Source organism: Pongo abelii, chromosome 13, assembly GCF_028885655.2.
Source record: "Pongo abelii isolate AG06213 chromosome 13, NHGRI_mPonAbe1-v2.0_pri, whole genome shotgun sequence".
NCBI classification, from domain to species: domain Eukaryota; kingdom Metazoa; phylum Chordata; class Mammalia; order Primates; family Hominidae; genus Pongo; species Pongo abelii.
The window spans coordinates 73814041-73837972 of NC_071998.2; the positions used below are offsets into that span (position 1 = coordinate 73814041).

Below are 23932 nucleotides of genomic sequence, written 5' to 3' on the forward strand. Positions count from 1 at the left end.
TTAAAAAAAAAAAAAAAGTTAAAAAAAAAAAACAAACACCTGACAGGTCCATGGCCCAGCAATTTCTTTATTCTCCAACTTACCCATGTGAACAAAGAGGTACCCAACAAGAATCTTCACTGCAATATTATATAAAATTACAAAATATTAGAAATAACATTAATGGCCATCATCAGGAAAATGGGTAAATAGACTGTGATCTGTTCATATTCTGGATGATTCTGCAGCAGTGTTTTCTATGAGGGAGATCTTTATGTGTAACATGGACAGATCTCTAAGGCATGTTGTGGGATACAAAAAGTGAACTGAAAAATTTATCATTATACCTGCAATCAGTTCTCAAATTGTGCACTAAATCACCCCAGAGAAACACAGCCATAGTAGACATCAGTCAGCACCATGTGAATTATGAACTCGAAGGAGTACACAGTTCCAACATTAGATTGTGCTATATTCCTTTTTTTTTTTTTTTTTTTTTTTTTTTGGCAGGGCTTTCTATGTTGCCCAGGCTGGTCTCAAAAGCCTGGGCTCAAGCAATCCTCCCACCTTGGTCTCCCAAAGTGCTAGGATTACAGGCATGAGCCACCACACCTGGCTGTGCTATATTCCTTTTGATGTTATATGTATATATGGTATCAAATATGTATATTTGATAAAATACATATGTATATATTTTGCAAAGCTTGGTTTCTAGCAGTTGCTGTGATAATAGGCAAGTACCACACAGAAATAGGTGTGCAACAAGCAATGAGCATGGTAGTGTGTCCAATATGATCCTAGGGGTGCCCAACAGGCACCCGTTATTAAGCAATTGTGATTGTTTAAGAATGAAATGAAAATACTATTTTTTCTGCAATTTATATGTATAATGTTTTACATAACTACTAAGATTTTAGGACATAACTACTTGTTTGGATCTAACTCTTATTAGATGAAACTGTTAGGTATTCTCCTGGCCTATGGAGGCCATGAAATAATCACTAAGATACTAAGAGACAGCCAGAAACTGAGAAAGTTTGGGAGGCTTTGAACTACTTTACCATATACTTAATATGTTTTCTTTCAAAATAAAAAGTACAAACATTACCATATATTTAAAAAATACATATGTAAGCATCTAAATATATTTGTAAAGATCCGAAATGATACACAGTAAAATGAGACTAATGGAAGGATAATAGGAGAGGGAAACACACGTTTAGGAGTGTTAACCAAAGAAAACCATGACTTCAGTATTTTCCGTGATGTTTTAACTTTAATTTTTTACATGTACTGGTGCATGATACAGTTTGGATGTGTGTCCCCAACCAAATCTCATGTTGAACCGTAATCCGCAATGTTGGAGGTGGGGCCTGATGGGGAGTGATTGGATCACGGAAGCAGATTTCTCATTAATGGTTTAGCACCTTCCTCTTGGTGCTGTCCTTGTGATAGTGAGTTCTTGCAAGATCTGGTCATGTAAAAGTGTGTGGCACCTTCCTCCTCTCTCCTGCTCCTGCTCCCACTGTGTGAGATGACTGCTTGCCCTTTGCTGTCCACCATGACTGTAAGCTCCCTGATGCCTCCCCAGAAGCAGATGCTGGCGCCATGGTTTCTGTACAGCCTTCAGAACCATGAGCCAACTAAACCTGTTTTCTTATAAATTACCCAGTTTCAGGTGTTTCTTCATAGCAATGCAGGAACAGCCTAACACAGTACATTACACAAATAATTAAAAATCTATTTTTTAAAAAAAGACGGCTAATGTCTACTCAGAGGATGAAAGTAGATTTCATGTAAATTAGCCTGAAGGAGTTCATACATGATAGGCAGATATCAAACCCAGCTGAGCACCCAGGGTTGACATTGTGGTCAGACCTAGGAGCCAGCAGGCCTAGATTCAAATCCCAGCCCTAAGACTGACAAGCTGTGGACTTTGAGTAAGTTCCCTGGTTTCCTCACTTACAGCATCATGGAGAAATTTAAATGGGTTAATTCATGAAGAAGGCCTTAGAAGAGAGCTTGGTGCATCGTGAAGGCTCAATAAGCACTGGCTTTTACCATCTTTAGGCTCCATGAAAGAGACTTCTCACTTGGTACCATGGCAGTTTCCATGAGTCTAACTATGTCCTTCTTTTTTTGTTTGTTTTTTGTTATTTTTTTTTTTGAGACAGAGTCTTGCTCTGTTGCCCAGGCTGGAGTGCAGTGGCACAATCTCAGCTCACAGCAGCCTCCGCCTCCTGGGTTCAAGCAATTCCCCCACCTCAGCCTCCAGAGTATCTGGGACTACAGGTGCAGGCCACCATGCCTGGCTAATTTATATATATAATATATAATATATATATATAATTATATATATAAATTATATATAATATATCATTTATATATTATATATAATTTATATATAATATATCATTTATATATTATATATAATTTATATATAATATATCATTTATATATTATATATAATTTATATATAATATATCATATATAATATACAATTTATATATAATATATCATTTATATATAATATATAATTTATATATAATATATCATATATAATATATAATTTATATATAATATATCATATATAATATATCATTTATATATTATATATCATTTATATATAATATATCATTTATATATAATATATCATTTATATATAAAATATCATTTATATATAATATATCATTTATATATAATATACAATTTATATAATATATAATATATAATTTATATAATATATAATATATAATTTATATATAATATATAATTTATATATAATATATAATTTATATATTATATAATTTATATAATATATAATTTATATATTATATAATTTATATAATATATAATTTATATATTATATAATTTATATAATATATATAATTTATATATAATATATAATTTATATAATATATAATATATAATTTATATATAATATATAATATATAAATTATATATTATATATAAATTTTATATTAATATATATTTTATATAAATATAAATTTTATATAAATATACATTTTATATATTTATATAAATTTTATATAAAATATATTTTATATATTATATAAATTTTATATAAATATATATTGTATATATTTTATATAAATATATATTTTATATATGTATATACATATATTTTATATATGTGTATACATATATATTTTATATATGTATATACATATATATTTTATATATGTATATACATATATATTTTATATATGTATATACATATATATTTTATATATGTATATACATATATATTTTATATATGTATATACATATATATTTTATATATGTATATACATATATATTTTATATATGTATATACATATATATTTTATATATGTATATACATATATATTTTATATATGTATATACATATATATTTTATATATATATATTTTAGTAGAGATGGGGTTTCGCCATGTAGGCCAGGATGGTCTCAAACTCCTGACCTCAAGTGATCCACCTGCCTCAGCCTCCCAAAGTGCTGTGATTAACTGTGTCAGCCACCACGCCCAGGCTAACTTTGTCCTTCTCTTCCTCCCTGACTCCTCATCTCACTCTCCCTTCTGTTCAACATGAGGAGATTAATTATCTATACAATTGCAATACCAGCTGTTAGCCCTTTGCCTCTCTCTTCATCCCCTTCCTCTCTCTCCTCTCTTTTCTCATTCTTCCAATTAGAGTTACGAGTTGGCCAGTGAAGTGGAGTCTGGACTACACCAATAATTTCTGCTATTATTGGAGGTACAGATGGATTACACTTGAGGGAAAAAATAACCACCATGATGTGGCATGCTTGGTAATTAGATATAAGGCTTAGAACATTTATTGCATTGCTATTTTCCTTTTGATTGCTACTTGGAATATATGCTGTTCTGATATTTTTAAGTCTTTTTCCTTACTGGAAACTGAGTTTCCCTAAGAGAGGCAAAAAGCAGAACCCGGTAACCAAATATCTGAATTTGTGGCTAATTTACTGTAGCTGAAATCTTCTTTTCTTCAACTCTCATTTAGAATAAAATTTCCAAAGGCTATAAGGAAGCTAAGACCCCATCACTGATTCTACAAAATGAACTAGGGGAGTAAGATGAACCAGTGGATGCACCCCTTAGTATGATTTGAAGGTACCAGGAAGGCATCTGCAGCAGATACTGTCAAGCCCCAGCAGCCTGACGCTTTTTAGGAAGGCTGCCCTCAGTTTACTGGAGTCCACCACAGGGTAGACAATTGAAACTTCCCACCCCACCTCACCCTCCACAAACCAGGGTAGCTCTTAACTAATGACTATCAGATGTGGTAGTATAAATACCTCTGCTCCCTCACCCCTTGGATGGCACAACTCTCAGGCATGGCCTACACTGATTCCAGAACTCCCCTATGAGATTGAGCCCAAAATACTCTCTACATGACTTTGCCTAGCATTACACACATGCTTGGCCTCCTTCGCCTCCACCCTGTAATCCTCTACTCCCCTACAAGTCTTTTCCTGGAAACACTTCCTAGCAAATCACTTATACAGAAATTTTTATCTCAAGGTCTGCTTCTTCAAGCCAGACCTAAAACAGCCTCCCTAACTCTCCACTAAAAGCTGTCTTCCATGGTGTTTAAAGTCATTTCCCTGGGTATTTATTCCCTTTCCTTAAGCTTAAACCCTGGAAACCTGCAAAGCCCCTGTGAAAGATCCCAGTTTGCAGAATTATTGAAATCTACCTGACCACATTTCAAGACTTTTCTTAGAACAAATTTATTTTGGTTTAGAGCAGTTTCAAGAGAAAGAAGATGAGCTACACAAAGGGAGTGAAAAAGCAGAGAGATTCCTAACCCTATGTTTTGGTTTCCTTATCTGTAATCTTGGTGGAGATGGTGGGAGGCCGATTCCAGAACTCCTGAGATTCCTTGTTCTAACAGTCCACAGTCTATGAACCTGAAGGATGAGGATATTGCCAATGAATGTTTCTTTCTTTTTAATTTTGCGAGGCACAACTGCACTTAGCCCTGAGAGATCATTTTTCTCTACCTCATCATACAAATGGTGCATATCTTTCATATATTCTCATTTTGGCTTGGTTGGGGAAAAAGAAGGTGGGTATGGGGTGGTAATTTGCGACTAAGAAGATTGATTTTTAATTTGGCCACTGCTAAGACAAAAAAAAAATGCATCTAAAAGTAAACAATATAGCACTTAGTTATCTTCAAATGTTTGGCTTCTGTTAAAATCGATTCAGTGTATGATTACAGAATAAATTAAGCACTTCTCTGTTTACTTTCTCAAAGCCCTTGGTACCCTAAGCCAGAGTAATTTGTAGCCCAGAGAAATATGTTAAATAACCCAGGGGGCTTTTAAAAAGAATGAATGCACCTCCCCAGACAAGAGATTGTTTTTCACCTCAATAGTAACCAGATCCAAAATTTGAGCAATTCCCATGATGACCCTAAAAAGATGGCCTGATTCTCGCATCCACCTAGACAAAGCCCCAGAGTAACTTAGTCTCTGCATTATCATGCAGCCAATTTATGTCATTCCTAGCCCCTCTGGCCTCTTCTGGGGAAAAAAGAATGCCATCTGATGAATGCAGCCTTATCAGTGTTCCAGATTATAAGGCTATAGCGAGGCCTAGTTATTTAGCTGCCAATAATCATGGTTTCCATTCCAGTTTCAAGAAGATCTATGACACAACAGCAACAACAACATCAACAAAGCTGTAGATCACGAATGCTCAAAAATGTTTTTCCATTTGGAAATCAATCTATGTAAGAAAATCCTCTGGGTACAGTGGTTCATGCCTATAGTCCCAGCACTTTGGGAGGCCAAGGCGGGCAGATCACCTGAGGTCAGGAGATCGAGACTGTCCTGGCTAACAGGGTGAAACCCTGTCTCTACTAAAGATACAAAAAATTAGCCAGGTGTGGTGGCACACACCTGTATTCCCAGCTACTCAGGAGGCTGAGGCAGGAGAATTGCTTGAACCCGGGAGGCAGAGGTTGCAGTGAGCCTAGATCGTGCCACTGCACTCCAGTCTGGGCGGCAGAGTGCAAAAAAAAAAGAAACAAAAAAAAAAGAAAGAAAGAAAAAAGAAAATCTTCATCGTTTCACTGTAGTGTTTTTGACTCCTTTAGCCATGATGCTTTTGTATTCTAGGGTCTCAGGGATGGGCAAAAGAGAGATAACAGCCAGAAGAAGAAACACTGTACAAATCAGGGGAGGGGCCAGGAAGTCTAAAAAAAAAGCATATGTGTCCCTTCATCCATTAAGCAACCTCCATTCCCTTCCCTATTTTGGCAATTTTTATTTTTTGTAAAAGACCAGATAGTAAATATTTTAAGCTTTGTGATCTACATGGATCTCTTTCACAACTACTCAACCCTGCTATTGGAGCATGAAAGCAGCTGCAGACAGTATGTAAATGAACAGAATTAGCTGAGTTCCAATAAAACCTTATTTACAAAAACAGTTGGAAGGCCATCCTGACCCTTGCATGCCAGTCCCTACTCCCAAGAAATCTTTAATATACACTCAAAAAAAAAAAGTCATAGTTTGAAAATGCAATAGGATGTAAAAAAAGTATTACTATTTATTTTAAAGTACACTAGTAACTAAAATGCAATCATTTATGAAATGAAATTACGGAATTTTTTTCAAGCTTGTTACAGTGGAATTTACCACCATGTAGCATTTGCTGTCATGCCACATAAATTTAACAACATTGCCACCAAATTCTTCTAAAGTCAAAGATCAGCTAGCCTCTAGATTCATGGGACTTTTTTAAAATTTCCAACTTTTATTTTAAGTTCAAGGGTACATGTGCAGAATGTGCAGGATTGTTACATAGGTAATCATGTGACTTAGGTCTTTTAAACATCTTTAAAGCATGGAATAGTAAAAAGACCAGTTACATAAATTGATAGTATGGTTAATTCATTTAAAAAATTATATCACATAAGTAGTATTAGTATCCTTCTTTAATAGATGAAGAAATTGAGACAAAGAAGGTGTAAGGAACCTGCTCAAAGTGGTACAACCAGCAGGTGACAGAGATAGGATTTGCTCTGGCCTTCATGATGCCAAAGCTTTTAGCACCTGAACAATTTCCTAAAATAGCAAAAGATTGTCATCATTTCCTGACTCAGTCCTTTGATCCTGCCTCCCTGCTTGAAACTGCAGCTCACTCCCTCTTATTGTGTCTATACCTATCCTTGCTCCCAGAATGTTTCTCTCTGCACATTCTTTTCTTTCTGCTCTGTCTGATCTTTGTCCATCTCCTTTGCTGGTTTTGAATCTCTTCCCAGGGCTTTGAAGTCATAAAAGACTTCACTGGCTCCCAAATCCCCATCTGTGGCCTAAACCTCTTCTTTAATCTTCAGACCTATATTGTCATCTATACACTAAACATCTCTGCCTCAACTTCTCTCATGCATCCCAACTCAAAACGTTCAGAACTTATCACGTTTCCCCCAAAACCTGTTCTCTTTCCTGTACAACTTATTTGGTAAGTGGCTCCACCTATACTTGGAGCTCTAAGTGGCCATGTAAGAAGTACAAACACCCTGCTGGAGAGGTCATCTGGAAAGGGCCTGAAACTACATCAGAGGGAGGGGACCCCTGAGCCCTACCTTCCAGCCCTCTGCATCAAGGCACCAGGCATATGGACCAAGATGTCTTGGATCCTCCAGATTGGACTAGCTGCTAGCTAAACACCACTGAGTGATCCATTCAATACCATGTGGGGCAGAAGAATCTCCCAGCTGAGCCCTGCTCAAATCCCTGAGCCACAAAATGCTGTGATATAATAAAATTATGTTGTTTTGAGGCACAAACTTTTGGGAAGGCTCGTTAAACAGCAATAGATAATGAGAACTACTGGGTCCTCATCATTAACCTCCACACATGTAACAGACAACTACTACTGAAACTTGAAGGAAATAAAATAGTCATTTTCTAACCTATACTGTTTTTATTTCTCCAAGTCATACATCATAGCCACATTCTAGTCTTCCCAGTTAGACTTAAAGATATTTTTAAGACCAATTTGAAACTTCCAAACCTGCTGGTCTCTGGTCAGCCCTGCTGTTCTTGCCTGCTGGAAGCCTCCAGTGAGTACTTTACTCTTCAACCATCACATTTAAACCTGTTTTCCTAACTGATTTCTACCCAGGCTGTCCCACCACCAACAGAGGAAAAACTTCTTACCTTGGATATCTTCCTGATTTTTCCTGACTCAAACAAGGATAAAATGGCATTTTCCCAGCCCCTGCCTTCTGGCTCAAATGAGATAACCAGGTCATGTGCTTGCCCCTCCCCTTCCACTATAATGTGGACATCTCCATTGGCTAAGTGACTTCTAGATGGCAACATTTTATCAAGCATCCATTTCCCTCCTCAGGAGAGGATATCAGATGTAAAGAGAGTCAATTATGAGCCATCCTTTCAGTTAAAGACCAAGTACTGCTTTCCGCTGAAGGAATCTGACAATTTCCCCAAATGCATCAGTGTTCATACCTTGAGCCACAATTGAATCACTGACAATATATTCCATTTTCAAGCTGTCATGATAGTACTGTCTTCCTTTTAACCTGAGTGCCAAAGTCATTTCCCACAAAGCCAAGTTACTTGTACCTGTTTGCCCCCAACACACACACACAGACACCCAAGAAGTCTTGATCTTTAATACCTTTTGAAATGTAAACAAAAGAGGACTCATTGAGCAGAAAAATTTGTGATCAGTGACTTGAGGCAGCAGCACAACCCTTTTCTTCAGGGCAGGGCTGCCCTAAATCTTAGGTACCACTCTTGCTCCTAGTGATGAGCATCTGTGAAGTAATTATCCCAAGAAGCAGGAAGCAGCCTCTCAATGGCAGGAGCAGCTGGTGGGACATAATGCTGTCTGGCTTCCTGGCACCATCCCCAGAGTGAAACCTTCAATCACTGGGCCAGCTTTTATTCCATTCCACGTCCTCCCCAAGGTGCCTCTAGAAAAAGCAAATTGCTCTAACATAGACAAGGTCTTTTCCTGTTATTAATAAAACTTACTGATAGGCTCTCTAGTTCCTTCTGGCTACCAACATAAAAGCCTTGGGGCTGTAATTATATTAGGGTTGTGACGGTGGGGGATCAGGACTGAACGTGACCTTGTATCCATGATTTCCAGCTCATCCTCCTATCAGAAAACCTATTAAATCCTCTAGTGTCTGGTAGACATTAAGACACAATGGCCTATCATTGGGCACTTGAGGAGTGTACCCCAAAAGTGTGGATTTCCAAAGTGAATCCCATGTCTTTTGGTGTGAGTCAAAATCAGAAAAGTCAACAACACTGACGCAAATGGGTTAAACAGATAATTAGCAATTCCAAAGTTAAAACCAAAAGCATTGAGTACAACCTCCCTCCAGACCATAAAGCAGCATCCTACAACCCAGTCCTAGTGTAATTCTTCCTCTGGCTGGGCTGGGAGCTGGGGCACTCAGCTCTAAGGCATGGGGTGAGGGGTGACTTCCTTAGCTGGATTTGGGGAAATAAAAAGGGTAGAAGAACATAAGGGGAAAACCCAGGACAATGGATACCTAAAACCGTAGCTATGGAAACTAGAGCTACGAAATCCAGCTAATTATTTCAAAACTTCATCTTTCCAAAGGGAAGTTACCCAAATACCTAAGCAGAAGTGGTAAAAAGAATATACTGGAGTAAAAAAAAAAAATCTAAACTTAAGCCAAGTACTACCTTCTTCTAGAATTACTTCTAGACTTAGTGTCCCAGTTTTCTCTATCAGTAAAATGGGGAGAATACCACCCACTTTTTCCCTAACCTTAGGCAACTAAGATTATACAAGTTTCTTGAAGATGAATGTTGTAGAAACTGAGGGGATTTTTTACTGGCCAGTATTCAACCTATCCTTCCCTATATCAAATTAAAAAATAATAATGGAAAATGTTGGGCCCTGGACATTAAAATAGCAAAAGATAGTCATCATTTCCTGACTCGGTATTTCCCATTTCCAGAGCATCTGGGGCATGAGACATCTTGCCAAACATATGGTGTTCCAAATGCAATCGTGCTAAATATTTAATATTCAACAATGGTTTACTGTAAATCAAGTTGTAGGCAAACCACCAGCCCCCAAGGCAAAGGTAACTTTCACTTCAGCTTCTCTAACTCACTTGATTTTCTCATTTAATTAGCTTTCTATCCAAATAATTCATCAGTTTTACTTGCCATTAAGAAAAATACAGGAGCTGGTGAAAAAAAAAAAAGTTGGCCAATTAATATCTGTTTAAAATGTCCATACCAGCATGTCTCTGTTTATGTCTTTGAGTCCATTTTTCTAATTATCCAAGGCCCATTTTCCACCTTCTCTCTCCAACGATCTTAATAGTACTGCCCCCTGCCTTTAAAAGATGTTCTTATAAACATTTCTAGGTTTTAGAGGTACTAATCATGACTGTGTTTCCTCATGTCTCACCTGGACCTAGCCAATGCATAATAATTGTAAGAATAATAATAACAACCAAGAGTGAAAACAACACATACCATGTACTCAAGGTGTACCATGTGCTAAGCATTGATATACCTTATCTTTCATTCTCATATCAACCCTACAGGTTGGTATTGTTATTTGCTTTATCAATCAGGGCAGAGACTCAGAGAGGCTGCATAGCTTGGTCAAGATCACACAGCTTACTAATCAGGAGAGATGGGATTTTTAATTCATGTCTTTCTGAGTCCAAAGTCCTTGCAGTTGTGTGCAGCAACTACCCTGCAACCCAAGTGAAAGCTACACTCACATCGTGATCCTCAAAATCACATTTTGATCCTCAAAATCAAAAGGCTATAACAGCTGTATAATGCAGAGAGAAGTATTCAGAAACCCTCTGAGCAATTTAGTGGCTACATGAGATAAGACAGTTTTGTTTTGAGGGTGGCCCCCATCCTTTCCTTTACTCTACTACCCAAGTCTGGGCATTAAAAATTACATTAAATAGAGTCAAAATATAAAGAACAATAAACAACCTAAAGACTTCTCTTTTATAACTTTAGTTTAAAATTTTAGTAATTTTAGACATATGAAAAAAGTTGCAAAAATGGTAAAGTATAACCTTCACTCATCTTCCCCTAATGTTAGCATCCTGTGTAATCACAGTACAACTATCAAAATGAGAAGCCAATATTAGCCAATTTAGTTAATGCTATTCTACCATAGCATTAACTAAACTACAGACCGTCTCTGTTCACCCAGTTTTCCCACTACTATACTTGTCTATGTTTCAGGATCCCACATTGCCTTGAGTTGACGTGTCTCTCCAATCTCTGACTGTGAATCCAGTCTGTCCTTGTCTTGCATGACATCACACTTTTGAAGGTCAGTTATTTTGGAGAATGTCCCTCCATTGAATTTGCCTGATGTTTTCTCAGTATTTGATTAAGGTTATGCATTATTGGGAAGAATGCCACAGAGATGATGTGTACTTCTCAGTGCATGGTATCAGGAGGTACCTGATGTTAATATGCGTTTTTACTGGTGATGTTAATCTTGTTCTCTTGGTTAAAGTGCTATCTGTCATGTTTCTCCACTATAGAGTTATTATTTTTCCCTTTGTAATCAAAAAAATGCCTTGGGAAGGAGGGGTTACTTTGCAAATTTCCTGTTTCTCCTTAAACTTTTGCACACTAATTTTAGCTCTTGCCTGCAATAATTATTATTGTGTATGGTGATTTTCTATTTCCCTCATTCCTTCTACATTTATTAATTAAAATTCTTCTGTATGGAAGAGCTGACCCAAGTTTTCCCTTTATTTTTTGTTTAATTAATTATTTATATTAGGATGGACTCATGGATATTTATTTCATTCTATGGGTTATAATCCAATACTATTGTTATTTTGTGACACCAATTGTTCCTTAATGTCTTGCCTTATGGAAGCCACTGACCCTCTCTGGGCCTTAGTTTCCCCCTTCCTTAAAGGCTTTTCAGCAAGACAAGGCTATAATGAGGAACATTTGTGGTACATGATAGATGCTCAACTAAATAGTAGCTAGAATTACTTCTGCAGGTTGGCCATTTATCATTTAGAATTGAATTTTGCACAAAATAACCTGTTTGCAGTGGTGACTAGAGGACTAATAGAGTCCAGAGTTTATTTCGCCCACAGGGACTTTGATCTATAATCCTAAACTCAAACACTCACTCTACCACTTACTAACTGTGAAACCTGGGACAAGTAACAAATTCTTTGAGCTTCTTTCCCTCTTATACAAGTGTAATATCTTCACTGGCTATAAAAAGTTATGGCTATGAATGTCTTTATATCATGGTCCCCAGACCAAAGCTGGCTTGGCTGCATTAAAATTAGATTAGGAATCGGCTAAGTGCATGTTGCTGGCCCTAACCCCATGGATTCTGATTTAAGAGGTCTGGAATAGGGTCCACACTATGCAAACACCTAAGGTGATTTTCTTGCAGGGCCAGGTCTGGGAACCAGTGTTACTCAGTAAACACCACACACGCCCATCCCTGACATCATGTCAGCCCTACATCCCCACCCCTGCCCTGCCACCTTCGTCTCACTTAGGTAAATGCCTGGACCATCCAAAGGTTACTGCGAGTACTACAGGAAACCAAAATCCTTCTGAGCTGTAATACTTCATTGCATCCCTTCATATAAACTCGGGTCCCTAGGACTCCAAGAGCAAAATAAGATTCTCTATGTATCAGATGCAAATCTAATCTATTCCTTAAACATCCTCTTATTTACAGAAATACACTCTGTGAGCCTCTCCTCATGGTATTGGGTCAGTAAACACTAAACTAAGAGCCAAGTGAGGTGTGGAGGTGGAAAGAGGAGACAGGAAGAAGATCAGGGACATTGAGGAGGAGGAGAGCAAATTAAAGAAGGCAGAGGGGTCCTATCCCCACTTCCAGGCTACCTCCAGGTGACCCCTTCACACACTATCCTGCTAGTAAGAAGCAGAGACCCAAGTGTGTACTGAGCCTCTGAGCACATGGCTGGGAACTCTGAGCCCATAGCTGGGACCCGCCCCAGGAGCCGGGGGTGGAGATCCCCAGGGGCCATTTGGATATGAAGGGCACACATAACCTGGTTCTGGCATATGCTATACTGAACACACCTAGGCTGCTACACCAGCTCGAAAGGTAAGACTCCTGCTCACTCTTCCCCACCAACAGATACCAAAAAGGGTAGATGTCTCCAGGAGCAAGAATAAAACAGGGGATTTCAAGTTTCGTTGTGCCCAAGGAGCTGTTTCTGAAGTGACTTAAACCCTTCATCTGTCAAAACTTTGTTCAAAAAACCTGAGGTGAAGTTCACATAAAAAAATTAACCACTTTAAAATGTACATTTTGGTGGCAACCACCATCAATACGAAGTTTCAAACATGTTCATCTCTCGAAAAGAAAACCCTATACACATTAAGCAGACATTTCTCAATTACTCTTCCCACCAATAGCTTTTTTTTTTTTTTTTTTGAGACAGGATCTTGCTCTGTAACCCAGGCTGGAGTGTAGTGGCCCCATCACAGATCACTGCAGCCTTGACCTCCCAGGCTCAAGCTATTCTGCCCCATCTCAGCCTCGCGAATAGCTGTGCCGCCACCATGCCCAGCTAATTTTTGTATTTTTTGTAGAGGTGGAGTTTTGCCATGCTGCCAGGGCTGGTCTTGAACTCCTGGGTTCAAGTGGTCCATTCATCTAGGCCTCCCACAGTGCTGGGATTACAGATGTGAGCCACAGAGCCCAGCCTCAATAGCTTTTTACCTTGAGGGGGGTTGGGCGGGGGTGATATTCTCCATAGTGAAATTTTATGTAGCCATTGTTTGAGGGACTTTGGGAAACCCTGGGTTCAAAGGGCACAGGGACATTCTCTCCTCTAAGCAGATGGGAGCAGCCTTCTGGAAAGGCCTAGGGTAACTTTTCCCTTCTCTTGCTCCACCCAGTCCAGTGAGGACAATGCCAGCCTCTTCTGCTCACATAGGGTTTCATATGCCCAATAATCTATGAGAACAAGGGCATCACTAGGGCTTTGAGAGGAACCCCCACAGTGCACCACAGTCTGGGTCACTCCCTGAAAATGGATCCAGACAGAAATCAGCTCTTACCCTTTGCTTCTCTGGGTCCACATAGCGAATGCCAAAGTAGTCCTTCTCCAGCAGGCTGTAGTAGTTGCAGATGTGGTCAATGAGAAACTGCCCTTTGGTTTCCCTCTGCAAAGGAAGCACATTTAAGTCTCAGCCAGAGCTCACCTTGTGCATTCATGTCCTCAGGGAGCCTTGTTCACCACCATGGGTCCATGCTCCGAAAAATAAATGTGCTCACTCCAGTCCCTGAAGAAGGGGCTTCCAAGCTCTTTTAACCACAAATCCTCAATGATTTTACATTATGAGCCATTACACACACGCAAACACACGCACAAACATACACGGAACAAAAAGGACCCCAAAAAGAGGAGTCAAAATAATCCATATGCCATTTAATTTGTCTAATGCTATTTATGACTCAGAGTACTAATTTCACAACACAGTAAGTTGTGGAGGTCCACAATTTGGAAACTCTCATGTAACACATACAATGGCCTAACTGCTTTTTCTAATTCCTTGGTACATATTCATTCATTCAGTTCTCACAATGATCCTACCAGGAAGGTTCTCATTTTATATTGGAGCAAAGTGAGCCACAAAGAGGTTCAGTGACTTGCCCAAAGTCACACAACTTGAATGGAGCAGGACAGGATTTGAGCCAGGCCAACTGGCTGCAGTATGTGGGCTCCTTCCAAGCCACTTTGACTCCCTGGAGCAATCAGGAGTCCACTGCCGCTCTGCCAGGAGGCAGGGTCTGGTGAGAGTGGCAATGCTGTGAGTGACAACTAAATTCCCTGGCTCTCAGCGGGAATGGTGGGGAACCTGCTTCCTTGGTCCTCAGAGCCACTGCGCCCCTTCCATAAACCAACACAGAAAGGCAGTGTGGGAGATTCAGGGGAGCCCAGGACTAAGATCCAAAGACAGGCCTGTGTGACCTTGGGTAAACCCCCAGCCGTTTCTACTTTGATAAAATAAGGTGGTTGGACTAGATTATTTCTAAGTTAGTTAGGTTATTTTTCCTTCTAAAATTTTACAAGTGAAAGATGTAACAGCCAAATCTGATTAACATAAATACCACTACAACAAAAATCTCTTCATAGCAAAGACTCTTCTAAGCCCTCATCAGGATATCTGATAAGATTAATTTCTGCTTCAATCAAAGTCGCTGACAGACCCATGAAATGTTTTAGAGATGTGACCTATTAAAATATATGAAGAAATTAGAGGCATTAAGTGAGTTACTTCTTCAATCCACTAAAAGTAATTTTGAAAGATCAGTTTGGTCTATGTTACATAATGATCTTTTCATTAAAGACCACTACCATTAACTCAGGAAGTTGGATGGGAAAGCCACACCCTCCAGCAAGATCTCCATTGACTACTCAAGACCCTTGAGAGAAAAAAATGCTGCTGCAGACAATGCAGTGATTAGACAACGCAAGCGTGGCTGAAACAGGGGTCAATGCCTTCCAAAAAGCCTGGGATGCACTGCACTGAGTGAAGGACTGGGGCTTATAAGCACATAGTGTGATATGAAACCTCCATTTTCCTGAAATCACTTTTGAGTTTGATTTTGAATAAGCTTCAAGTTTTTAACTTCCTTCCTGAGAAACCATCTGATATAGCTCAAAAGAGACAAAACATAAAAATGGAATTTGTTTTTAAATGTCTGTAATTGTTTTTTAATCCAGGAGGCTCAAATGACAAAGCTATACCTAACAGCTGAATTCAATGCCCAGAAAATAATCATTGGCTTTAGTTCCTTTTACACATATACTCTGTAATCCATTCATCTTTAAAAGGTTGCAGCACTATCCCCTCACCAAACATAACATAGGAGCTCATCATTTTATGATTGAATGGCAAAGCCCTCTTCATTAGGATTTATATAGGGAAGTATTCCCTACCATATTCCAGATATGTGGGTCAAGGCAGTGCATTGTAATAATATGGGATTGAGCAGGCCTTGATTGTTCATGACAGATACTGCTGTCATTTTGCCCTAAAGAAGATGTACTCAACAGCACAACAAAGATTTTTTTAAAGGATTAAACACAGCAACCAATATACACCCTCCAGCAAGATCTCCATTGACTACTGAAGACCCTTGAGAGAAGAAAATGCTGCTGCAGTGATCAGAGTAGGCAAGCGTGGCTGAAACAGGGGCCAATGCCTTCCAAAAACCAGGTCAGGCCAATTCCCATGGTTCCAGACCACCAGGTGGGTTCTAGGTCTTTGCTACTGAAGGTATAGCCTACAGATCAACACTATCACAGAGCAGCAGCCTCAGTCTCACCCAGGAGGGAGCCTGTTGGAGACAGAATCTCAGGCACTGCTCCAGCCCTGCTGCACCTGGTCTGCATTTTGGCAAGATCCCCAGTTTATTCGCATGCACATTGAAGTTTGAGAAGCATTGGTCCAGAGGATTTCCACAACATGGGAAAAGCACAAAATTTTACCTTTCTCCAGAGACCATCACAAAGAAAAAAAAAAAAAAAAAAAAAAAAAAGCCCCTTTTCCCTTGAGAATTGTCTCTTCCTTAACTCAGAAAAATCAGTCCTTTCCTGCCTTGGGTACACAAGCTGCCTCTGCCATTGTCAGGAGACATCGATAGCCCTTTGCAGTTCTGCCCTGGCCTCTGCACGTTGCCCAGCCAGCCTCACCACCCTGAGACCCTCCATGTCTCACTGCTTGGCGCCAAGGACGTCAGCTTATAGTCCCACATTCTTCGCCTGGAAATCCAAAGTCTATAAGCCATTTAAGTTCCTACTGTTGTCATTTTTGTGCCCTCAGCTCAGTTCTTGCACTAAACAAAAGCCTGCATAGGCCCAGTACCAAAGGTTGGAAGAGCTGGTTCAGGAGTCAGGTACATGAGGGGCAGAAGCCCAGCTACTGCCCATACACCTCACATCAGAAGAGAGACGGGAGTAAACAGTGGTTATGACCCGAACCTTCCACATGCTTCCTCCTGAGCCTCCTGAAGATAGAGGCTCCTTCTCTGCGGCCTAAACCAGTGCCTGGAATGCTGGATGTTACCAGATGAATAAGAAGTCTTTCCTTTTTTCTCATGGAAAACATGAGGTCTGGGAATGGAAGGAAGCACTTTCCATAAGCCCGCACAGCACTAACAGAGAGCCCCGGGTGAGACAACAGCGTCCTGGTATTAGCAATTCCACAAATGTAGTGGAATTGGCCAACTTTCATGCATCTCTCTCAAGGTCCGTGTGCAGAAGTGGTTATCAAAGATTTCAAGTAAAAGGATTTCTTTTTAATGTCAGACTTTTGTTGATTCTCCCACAGGATAGCAGCTCTACGTGCAGTACTGATTGAGTAGAGAAAAAAAATCAAGCAGCTAACTTAAATTCTTCAGAGCTGTTACCTAAATTATGTTTTATTAATCACAACAGCATTTAATACATGTGAAAAGTAGTAAGATATAAATGCGTGAGCAGGGTCTAATACAAAGATCAGTAGGATTTGATAATCTGTGCTTAAAATCCTTATGTGCATAAGTATAGACTTTTGATGCTGTCTCTAAATGAGGTTGTATGGTCTCAGAAATGCACTGACAGGGTTGAAAGAATTTGTTCAACTACACAACTTGTGTCTCAATACTGGTCCTTATTATCTATAGTACACTGTGAATTGATTCTTTTTATAAATACTGTACCGAAATAATGTGAAGACAATTGCAATATTTTTAATATGTTAAAATCTATAAGCCAATGCTAGCCAAGATGTGACCCATGGACCATGCCAGAACATGAACAGTGCGTGACTGGTCCTCCAAGACAGCAGTCACCATCCTTTTTGGAACTAGGGACCAGTTTCACGGAAGACAATTTTTCCAAAGACAGGGTGGCGGGATGGTTTCAGGATGATTCAGGCACCTAACATTTATTGTGCACTTAATTTCTATTATTATTATATTGTAATATATAAGGAAATAATTATACAATTCACCATAATGTAGACTCAGTGGGAGCCCTGAGCTTGTTTTCCTGCAATTAACTGGGGGTGATGGGTGACAGTGACAGATCATCAGGCATTAGATTCTCATAAGGAGTGTGCAACCTAGATCCTTCACCTGCACAGCTCACAATAGGTTTGCACTCCCATGACAATCTAATGCTGCCGCTGATCTGACAGGAGGTGGAGCTCAGGTAGTACTGCAAGTGATGGGGAGCAGCTGTAAATACAGATGAAGCTTCTTGCTTGCCCGCAGCTCACCTACTGCTATGCAGCTCAGTTCTGAGGCCCAGGGATGGGGATCCCCTACTCCAAAAAACAAGTGCAGAAATTAAGATCAATTTAATTCTATTGTGTGTGTGGTTGTTTTTTTTTGTTTTGTTTTGTTTTGTTTTGTTTTTTTAACAAATATTGGTCCAAAGCAGACTGGAGGAATAAAAATCTAGTACTTGTGTCTCCCTACAGAGAGTTTGAGACTCTCTGATCTAAACTGTGCCACCAGGCTTGGGGGTTCTGTTTGGGATTTCTTTAGTCCACAAGCCCCAAAGTTTAAAGGGGGTTGTGTTCTCTCTCTCACCTTCTCTGCCCATTTTTCAGACAATTTTTAGTGTGCATTGGATCGCTGAAGCCCCTGCAATAATCTCATCTTCCCTCAGGGTGGAAAGTGTTAGTCTCCTGGGTATGGCAGGATACTTGGCATAATTCTGGGCATCTCAAAAGGCAAATTCTCTCACTGGGCTACAGACTCACTGATGTGGCAAACTAGGATCCATTTCAAAAGAATTTGTGTAAAACAATCACATGTCTGATTAGGGATGGCTGGGTAAGAGTGGGCTAACCCTTTTGAGAGAGTGAAAAAAAGTATTTAGTTACTCTGAATATCTCCTGGTCTGTAAACTCTAAATAATGCAGTCTTTAATGGGTAACCTGAGTATTAAAGACAATGTTTGTAAATATCTTGTTGGACTCATAGTAGCTGCTCAATAAATGACAGCTATATACTGTTGTTTGTAATATGATGGTTTTGTTTCTTCTGATGCCCATAGTACCTTCTCTTCAAAGGCTGCTGAGTGGACCAGTCAGTAGTAAGTCCCACCAAACACAGATGTCAGGAGAGCTTATCATTCTCTCACAGAATGGGTTGGATTTACCCCTTTATACCCTATGGAACCTGATTTTTACAATCACAAACTAGCCTACTTGTCAGAAAAGTCCACTTCTCCTCCCCACCCCAAAGTATGTACTAGGAAAACAGAAGAAGCCACTGTGTTCTAAACTTGTTTTCACCACTCATCAGCTAAGTGGCCTTAAGAAAGTCACCAAATTCCTCTGAGACTGTTTCTCCTTCTATAATGGGAGAATAATGATGGTAACTTCCAGATGTATCCCCAATTAGATATTCTAAGGCTCATTCATGTATCTGTTAAACACCTATTATGCACCAGGCATTGAGATAGGGATTATAAATAAACAATGAGTGAAACCTAGAAATTTGTCATCTTGCAGATCTTAAAACCCTGCCCTTTGTAAAATGTGAATGAATTTTGTAAGCTGCAAAGTATTATACCAATGTTAGATGTCATTATTAATAATATTAAGAATAATCTGAATCTTAAATCTTTGTCTCAATTTTACAGATCCTTTTAGATATAAGGAAGTTAAGTGGAATAGTATTTGCCTCCCAGAACTGTCCTCTGTAGATTAAAAAAAAAGGGGGAACTAAAAGACAAAGGACTCAATTCTTTTTTTTATTCATTTGAGTTTCATTTTACGTTCAGGGGTACATGTGCAGGTTCGTTATACAGGTAAACTTGTGTCATGGCTGTTTGTTGTACAGATTATCTCATCACCCAGGTATTAAGCCTAGTACCCATTAGTAATTTTTTCTGATCCTCTCCCTCCTCCCACTCTCCACCCCCAACAAGTTTCCATGTCTGTTGTTCCCCTCTTTGTGTCCATGTGTTCTCATCATTTAGCTCCCACTTGTAAGTGAGAACAGGTGGTATTTGGTTTTCTGTTCCTGCTTTAGTTTGCTAAGGATAACTTTCCTTGATTCTCTGCAGCCAACTACTGATGATGCATTTACTTCAACTCCCAAGTTCAGCAGTAAAATTAAAACAACAATAAATTTGTGCTTAAAGAAAAAGAGCAAAGAAATCAATTGCCCAAGTCAGCAATAGCTTTTCTTCAATTAAAAAAAAAAAAAAAACTATGGCAGATTTCAGTCCCCAATTCCTAAAACTCCAAGCGAGGTTTTGTTCAGCCTTTTAGACATTGGTTAAGTGGAAAAAACAGTACCAACCCCAAAATACTGAATATATTGCTAAACAAGTTTAGAGTTTGAATAGCTACCTTCAGGGATGAAGGTATGAACATAGTAATAAGAACTACTATTCATTTAACACTTACTGTATATCAAGAACTTTGCTACATATTTTGCATTTGATCTCTTGACAACCCATTGGGGTAGTTAATATTCTCCTCATGTTACAGATAAGGAAAAATGAACTCAGAAATTCTATGTTTGTTTACAGGGCTGTCAAACCGAGGTCTGACACCTATGCTGAATCTGTTCTAGGAACTCAGTTGGCCTATGTGCCCCCATTCTCTACGTGGAGATAGAGGAAAACAACAATATGAGGATTTGGAAGTAATGTCAAGTTCTCCAATTACTAGAATTTGGACACTGGCAGGAAGGAGCACTGGGTTACCCACAACAACACCAGGCTGGGAAAAGGCAGTTTTATAAAATACAAAGCACATTATAATAGACTTCATTGGTTAACTGCTTAGCAACCATACATCCCTTTATCTTTCTTAAAGGAACCCAGATTTTCCTCAGGTATGCATATGCATGTACACACATGCATGCACACACATGGTACACACATAAGCCTCAAGGAACTATGACCCAATCGCATCTGAGGGCTCTAGCTTGGTTAGTATGAGGGTAACCCCACCTCTCTTGTCTGATTGGTTCAGGAAAGGACACATGACCCAGCTTAGGCCAATGAGACATGAGGAATACTTTACGAGGGCTTCTGGGATAATTCTTATTTACTCTTCTGAAAGAGCTTTGAGAAGAGACTTGCCCTTCCTTCTGGACCATACACAGAGGTGCAGTGGGATTGAGGATGAAGCCGAAATATTCACCGAGAAATGGAGCCTGTGTCTGCAGACTGTCAATCAGTTAATGTGAATTTCCTTGGAGATGCCCATGAAATTCCTTGTTATTTCAGCAAGTACAGATTGGCTTTTCTGTTTGTTGCACCCAACATTTTCACTCCGGAGAGAAGGTAAATCAATGCCTCAGGCCAAGAAGAGCTAAGAGAGAACAATAATGCTGGTGTGAAACACAGTTGCAGAGATGGCTGACTGATGAGCCCGGGAGCAGTCCATTGACTCTGTCTGCTCTTTGTTCTGCTGTGTTCTATTCAGTGAGCATAGTGTTAACTGAGCTGATCATGGCTGACCGATGAGCCCAGGAGCAGAGTCCATTGACTGCTGTGTTCTATCAGTCAGCATAGCGTTTTGGTGTTTTTGAATGGGGAGACTGCACATAAAATCTGGATGCTAGCTGTCCTTGAAAGCTGGAGAGTTTGGAAGCTGGACCGTAAAGGTCTGGTTGGCTTCTCCTTTCCCTGAAAAATGAACTCTGCAGTCCACCACATTTCCGCCTTCCCTGTTATCTTCTGCTTCTTCCATTTCCCTCAATTCCCTGATCACTGGAGGTATTTGAGTTTACAATCCCTAATCTGAGGCAATAACAGAGGTCTCAGAAAGCGATCCTTGAAAGAGCTTTCCTTGGAAGTACATCCTCAGAGCCAGGAAACATCCTCAGTGGACACAGCTTTGGGCTGCCCTCTAAAGTTGCCCGACAACTGGGGTCCTAGTACCCAATGGAGGAAGAAAGACCTAATACAGAACAGAGACATGGGAGAGGCTCGCTGGAATGAGGGAAGCAGGCAAGGGCCAGAGGAGTTGGAAGCACAGCCCCAGGATGGTGGGAACAGTTTGCTCTGGGGTTAGCACTGTTCCTCCAGGACCCCTCTATGATAAACAGAAGTGGAAACTGTGAGGCCTCATTTCCTTATTATGAGGGTTGTGAGATTCTTGTTCAAAGGGCTCTGCTGCTTGGCACCTTATGCCTGCAGAAGTTGCTTTTGAGAAGGGTCAGCCTTCATAAGTGTACATCTGGGAAAGAACAGAATTGTCTCTGGTAAATTCCTCTACCTGGAAGGAAGAATCCAATCATCTGAATGCCCAGAAACTCCATGAGGAGCTTCTAACCAATTACAAGGCCCTTAACAGCAACTAAATGCTCAGTTTGCTGCTAGGATTATGTCTTCTAGGGACAGATGGATACATTTCTCTGGTGAATTAAGGGCCTTGATTCATTTACCTTCATAGGCAGATGAATAAAGAATAGTAATGAGAAACTGGTGAACTAAATAGTTCTGCTTTCATTGTCAAGGACAAGCATTTATTAATATAAGAAAGATTGTACCTTGATTGAACAACATAAAAATGCTCTGTTAATATTCTGCTATAAAAAAAACTCAAGTCTATTTGTGTAAATTCACACATTTTGTTATGTTAGGGACCACAGCTTTAACAAAAACTGCATCTCTTTAATAAGGAAACCTTTATTAAACAGCAAGTAATATATTGCTTTGTTAACAGTAACTGGTACTGTTGCATACAGTAACTGGTATTCTTCCTATTGCAAACAGTAACTAGTATTAGATATTAAGCTGTGACATATATTCAGAAAATTACATCATCCCAAGAATATGAGAGTAATATTAAAGCTATTTAAATGGGAGATAAATGTAAAGAAAAACAAGAATAGAGGAACCTCTCATGGTTGAATCTGTGGTTCTCACACAGAAATTAAAAGTTTCTTTGATTTGTGTTATCCAAATATTTTCAAATGTATGGAAGATAAACCCAAGATTTGGGAAAAATGAAATATACCTAATGCTAAATGACAAGTTAATGGGTGCAGCACACCAATATGGCACATGTATACATATGCAACAAACCTGCACGTTGTGCACATGTACCCTAAAACTTAAAGTGTAATAGTAATAAAATTTAAAAAAAAGAAAGAAATATGTAATTCTGAATACATATCTGTTTTAGAGTAATAATTAGCAGCTAAGATAATTGCAAATACAGGCAAATTTTATTAAAGGCGTTTTTGTGCCCAGTAAGTATTCATAAGTTGGTGGAGGATTATGACTATAGTAGTGACCTAAAAAACAGAAAATAACAACAAAAACAATACCAGGGCCAGCTACCCATGAGGGAAAAAAAATCAGTAGTTGCCTGAAAGTGAGCACTGGATACAAAAATAAAGGCAAGACACAAACAGCCACCTTACCTAGCCAGGCCCAATGGTAGAGAATGAAAACCCAACTGCTTATCTAACGCCCATGGTAGCCCCTACACACTATGAGAAGACAGACATACAGTCAACATCACAGCAAGAGGCTTAATAGTATTAAAGCTAGAGAAGTCAAAAGGGTCCTAAGGAAGAAAGACAAAAAAATATTGCATCCAGGAGAAGATGAAGCAGCCAGAATAGATTGGTCAGTTTATCATCTGAATCCTAAACAGTGTCTTCCGAAGGAGTGTCATAGTTGAATAATCATTCAAGGTAGCTTGGAGTTAGTAACGTTTGCCTCTTTTTGTTTTTCTTCTGGGTGTTTTCTGCCTCCATTACCTCTACTGCATTCTGTGGCTTTCATTCTGAAGGATGCCTTGTGTATCTGTTCCTAGTCATTCGGTCATTTCTGTTCTGACTGGCACACAGGTCCATCCCAATGCTTAGGGAATCATATTTGATTTGTCAGCTCTTCTTAGCAGTTTTTGCCACAGCCT

General features: G+C 39.2%; 1 protein-coding gene across 3 annotated transcripts in view; it reads right to left on the bottom strand.

Moving 5' to 3' along the window:
- FRMD3 (FERM domain containing 3) overlaps window positions 1-23932 on the bottom strand; it is a 309481-nt gene that overhangs the window by 134973 nt on the left and 150576 nt on the right. For all 3 annotated transcript variants that reach the window (XM_009244544.3, XM_054519443.2, NM_001132757.2), the window contains 1 exon segment: window positions 14099-14203. In XM_009244544.3, the coding sequence (XP_009242819.1) occupies window positions 14099-14203 (105 nt within the window).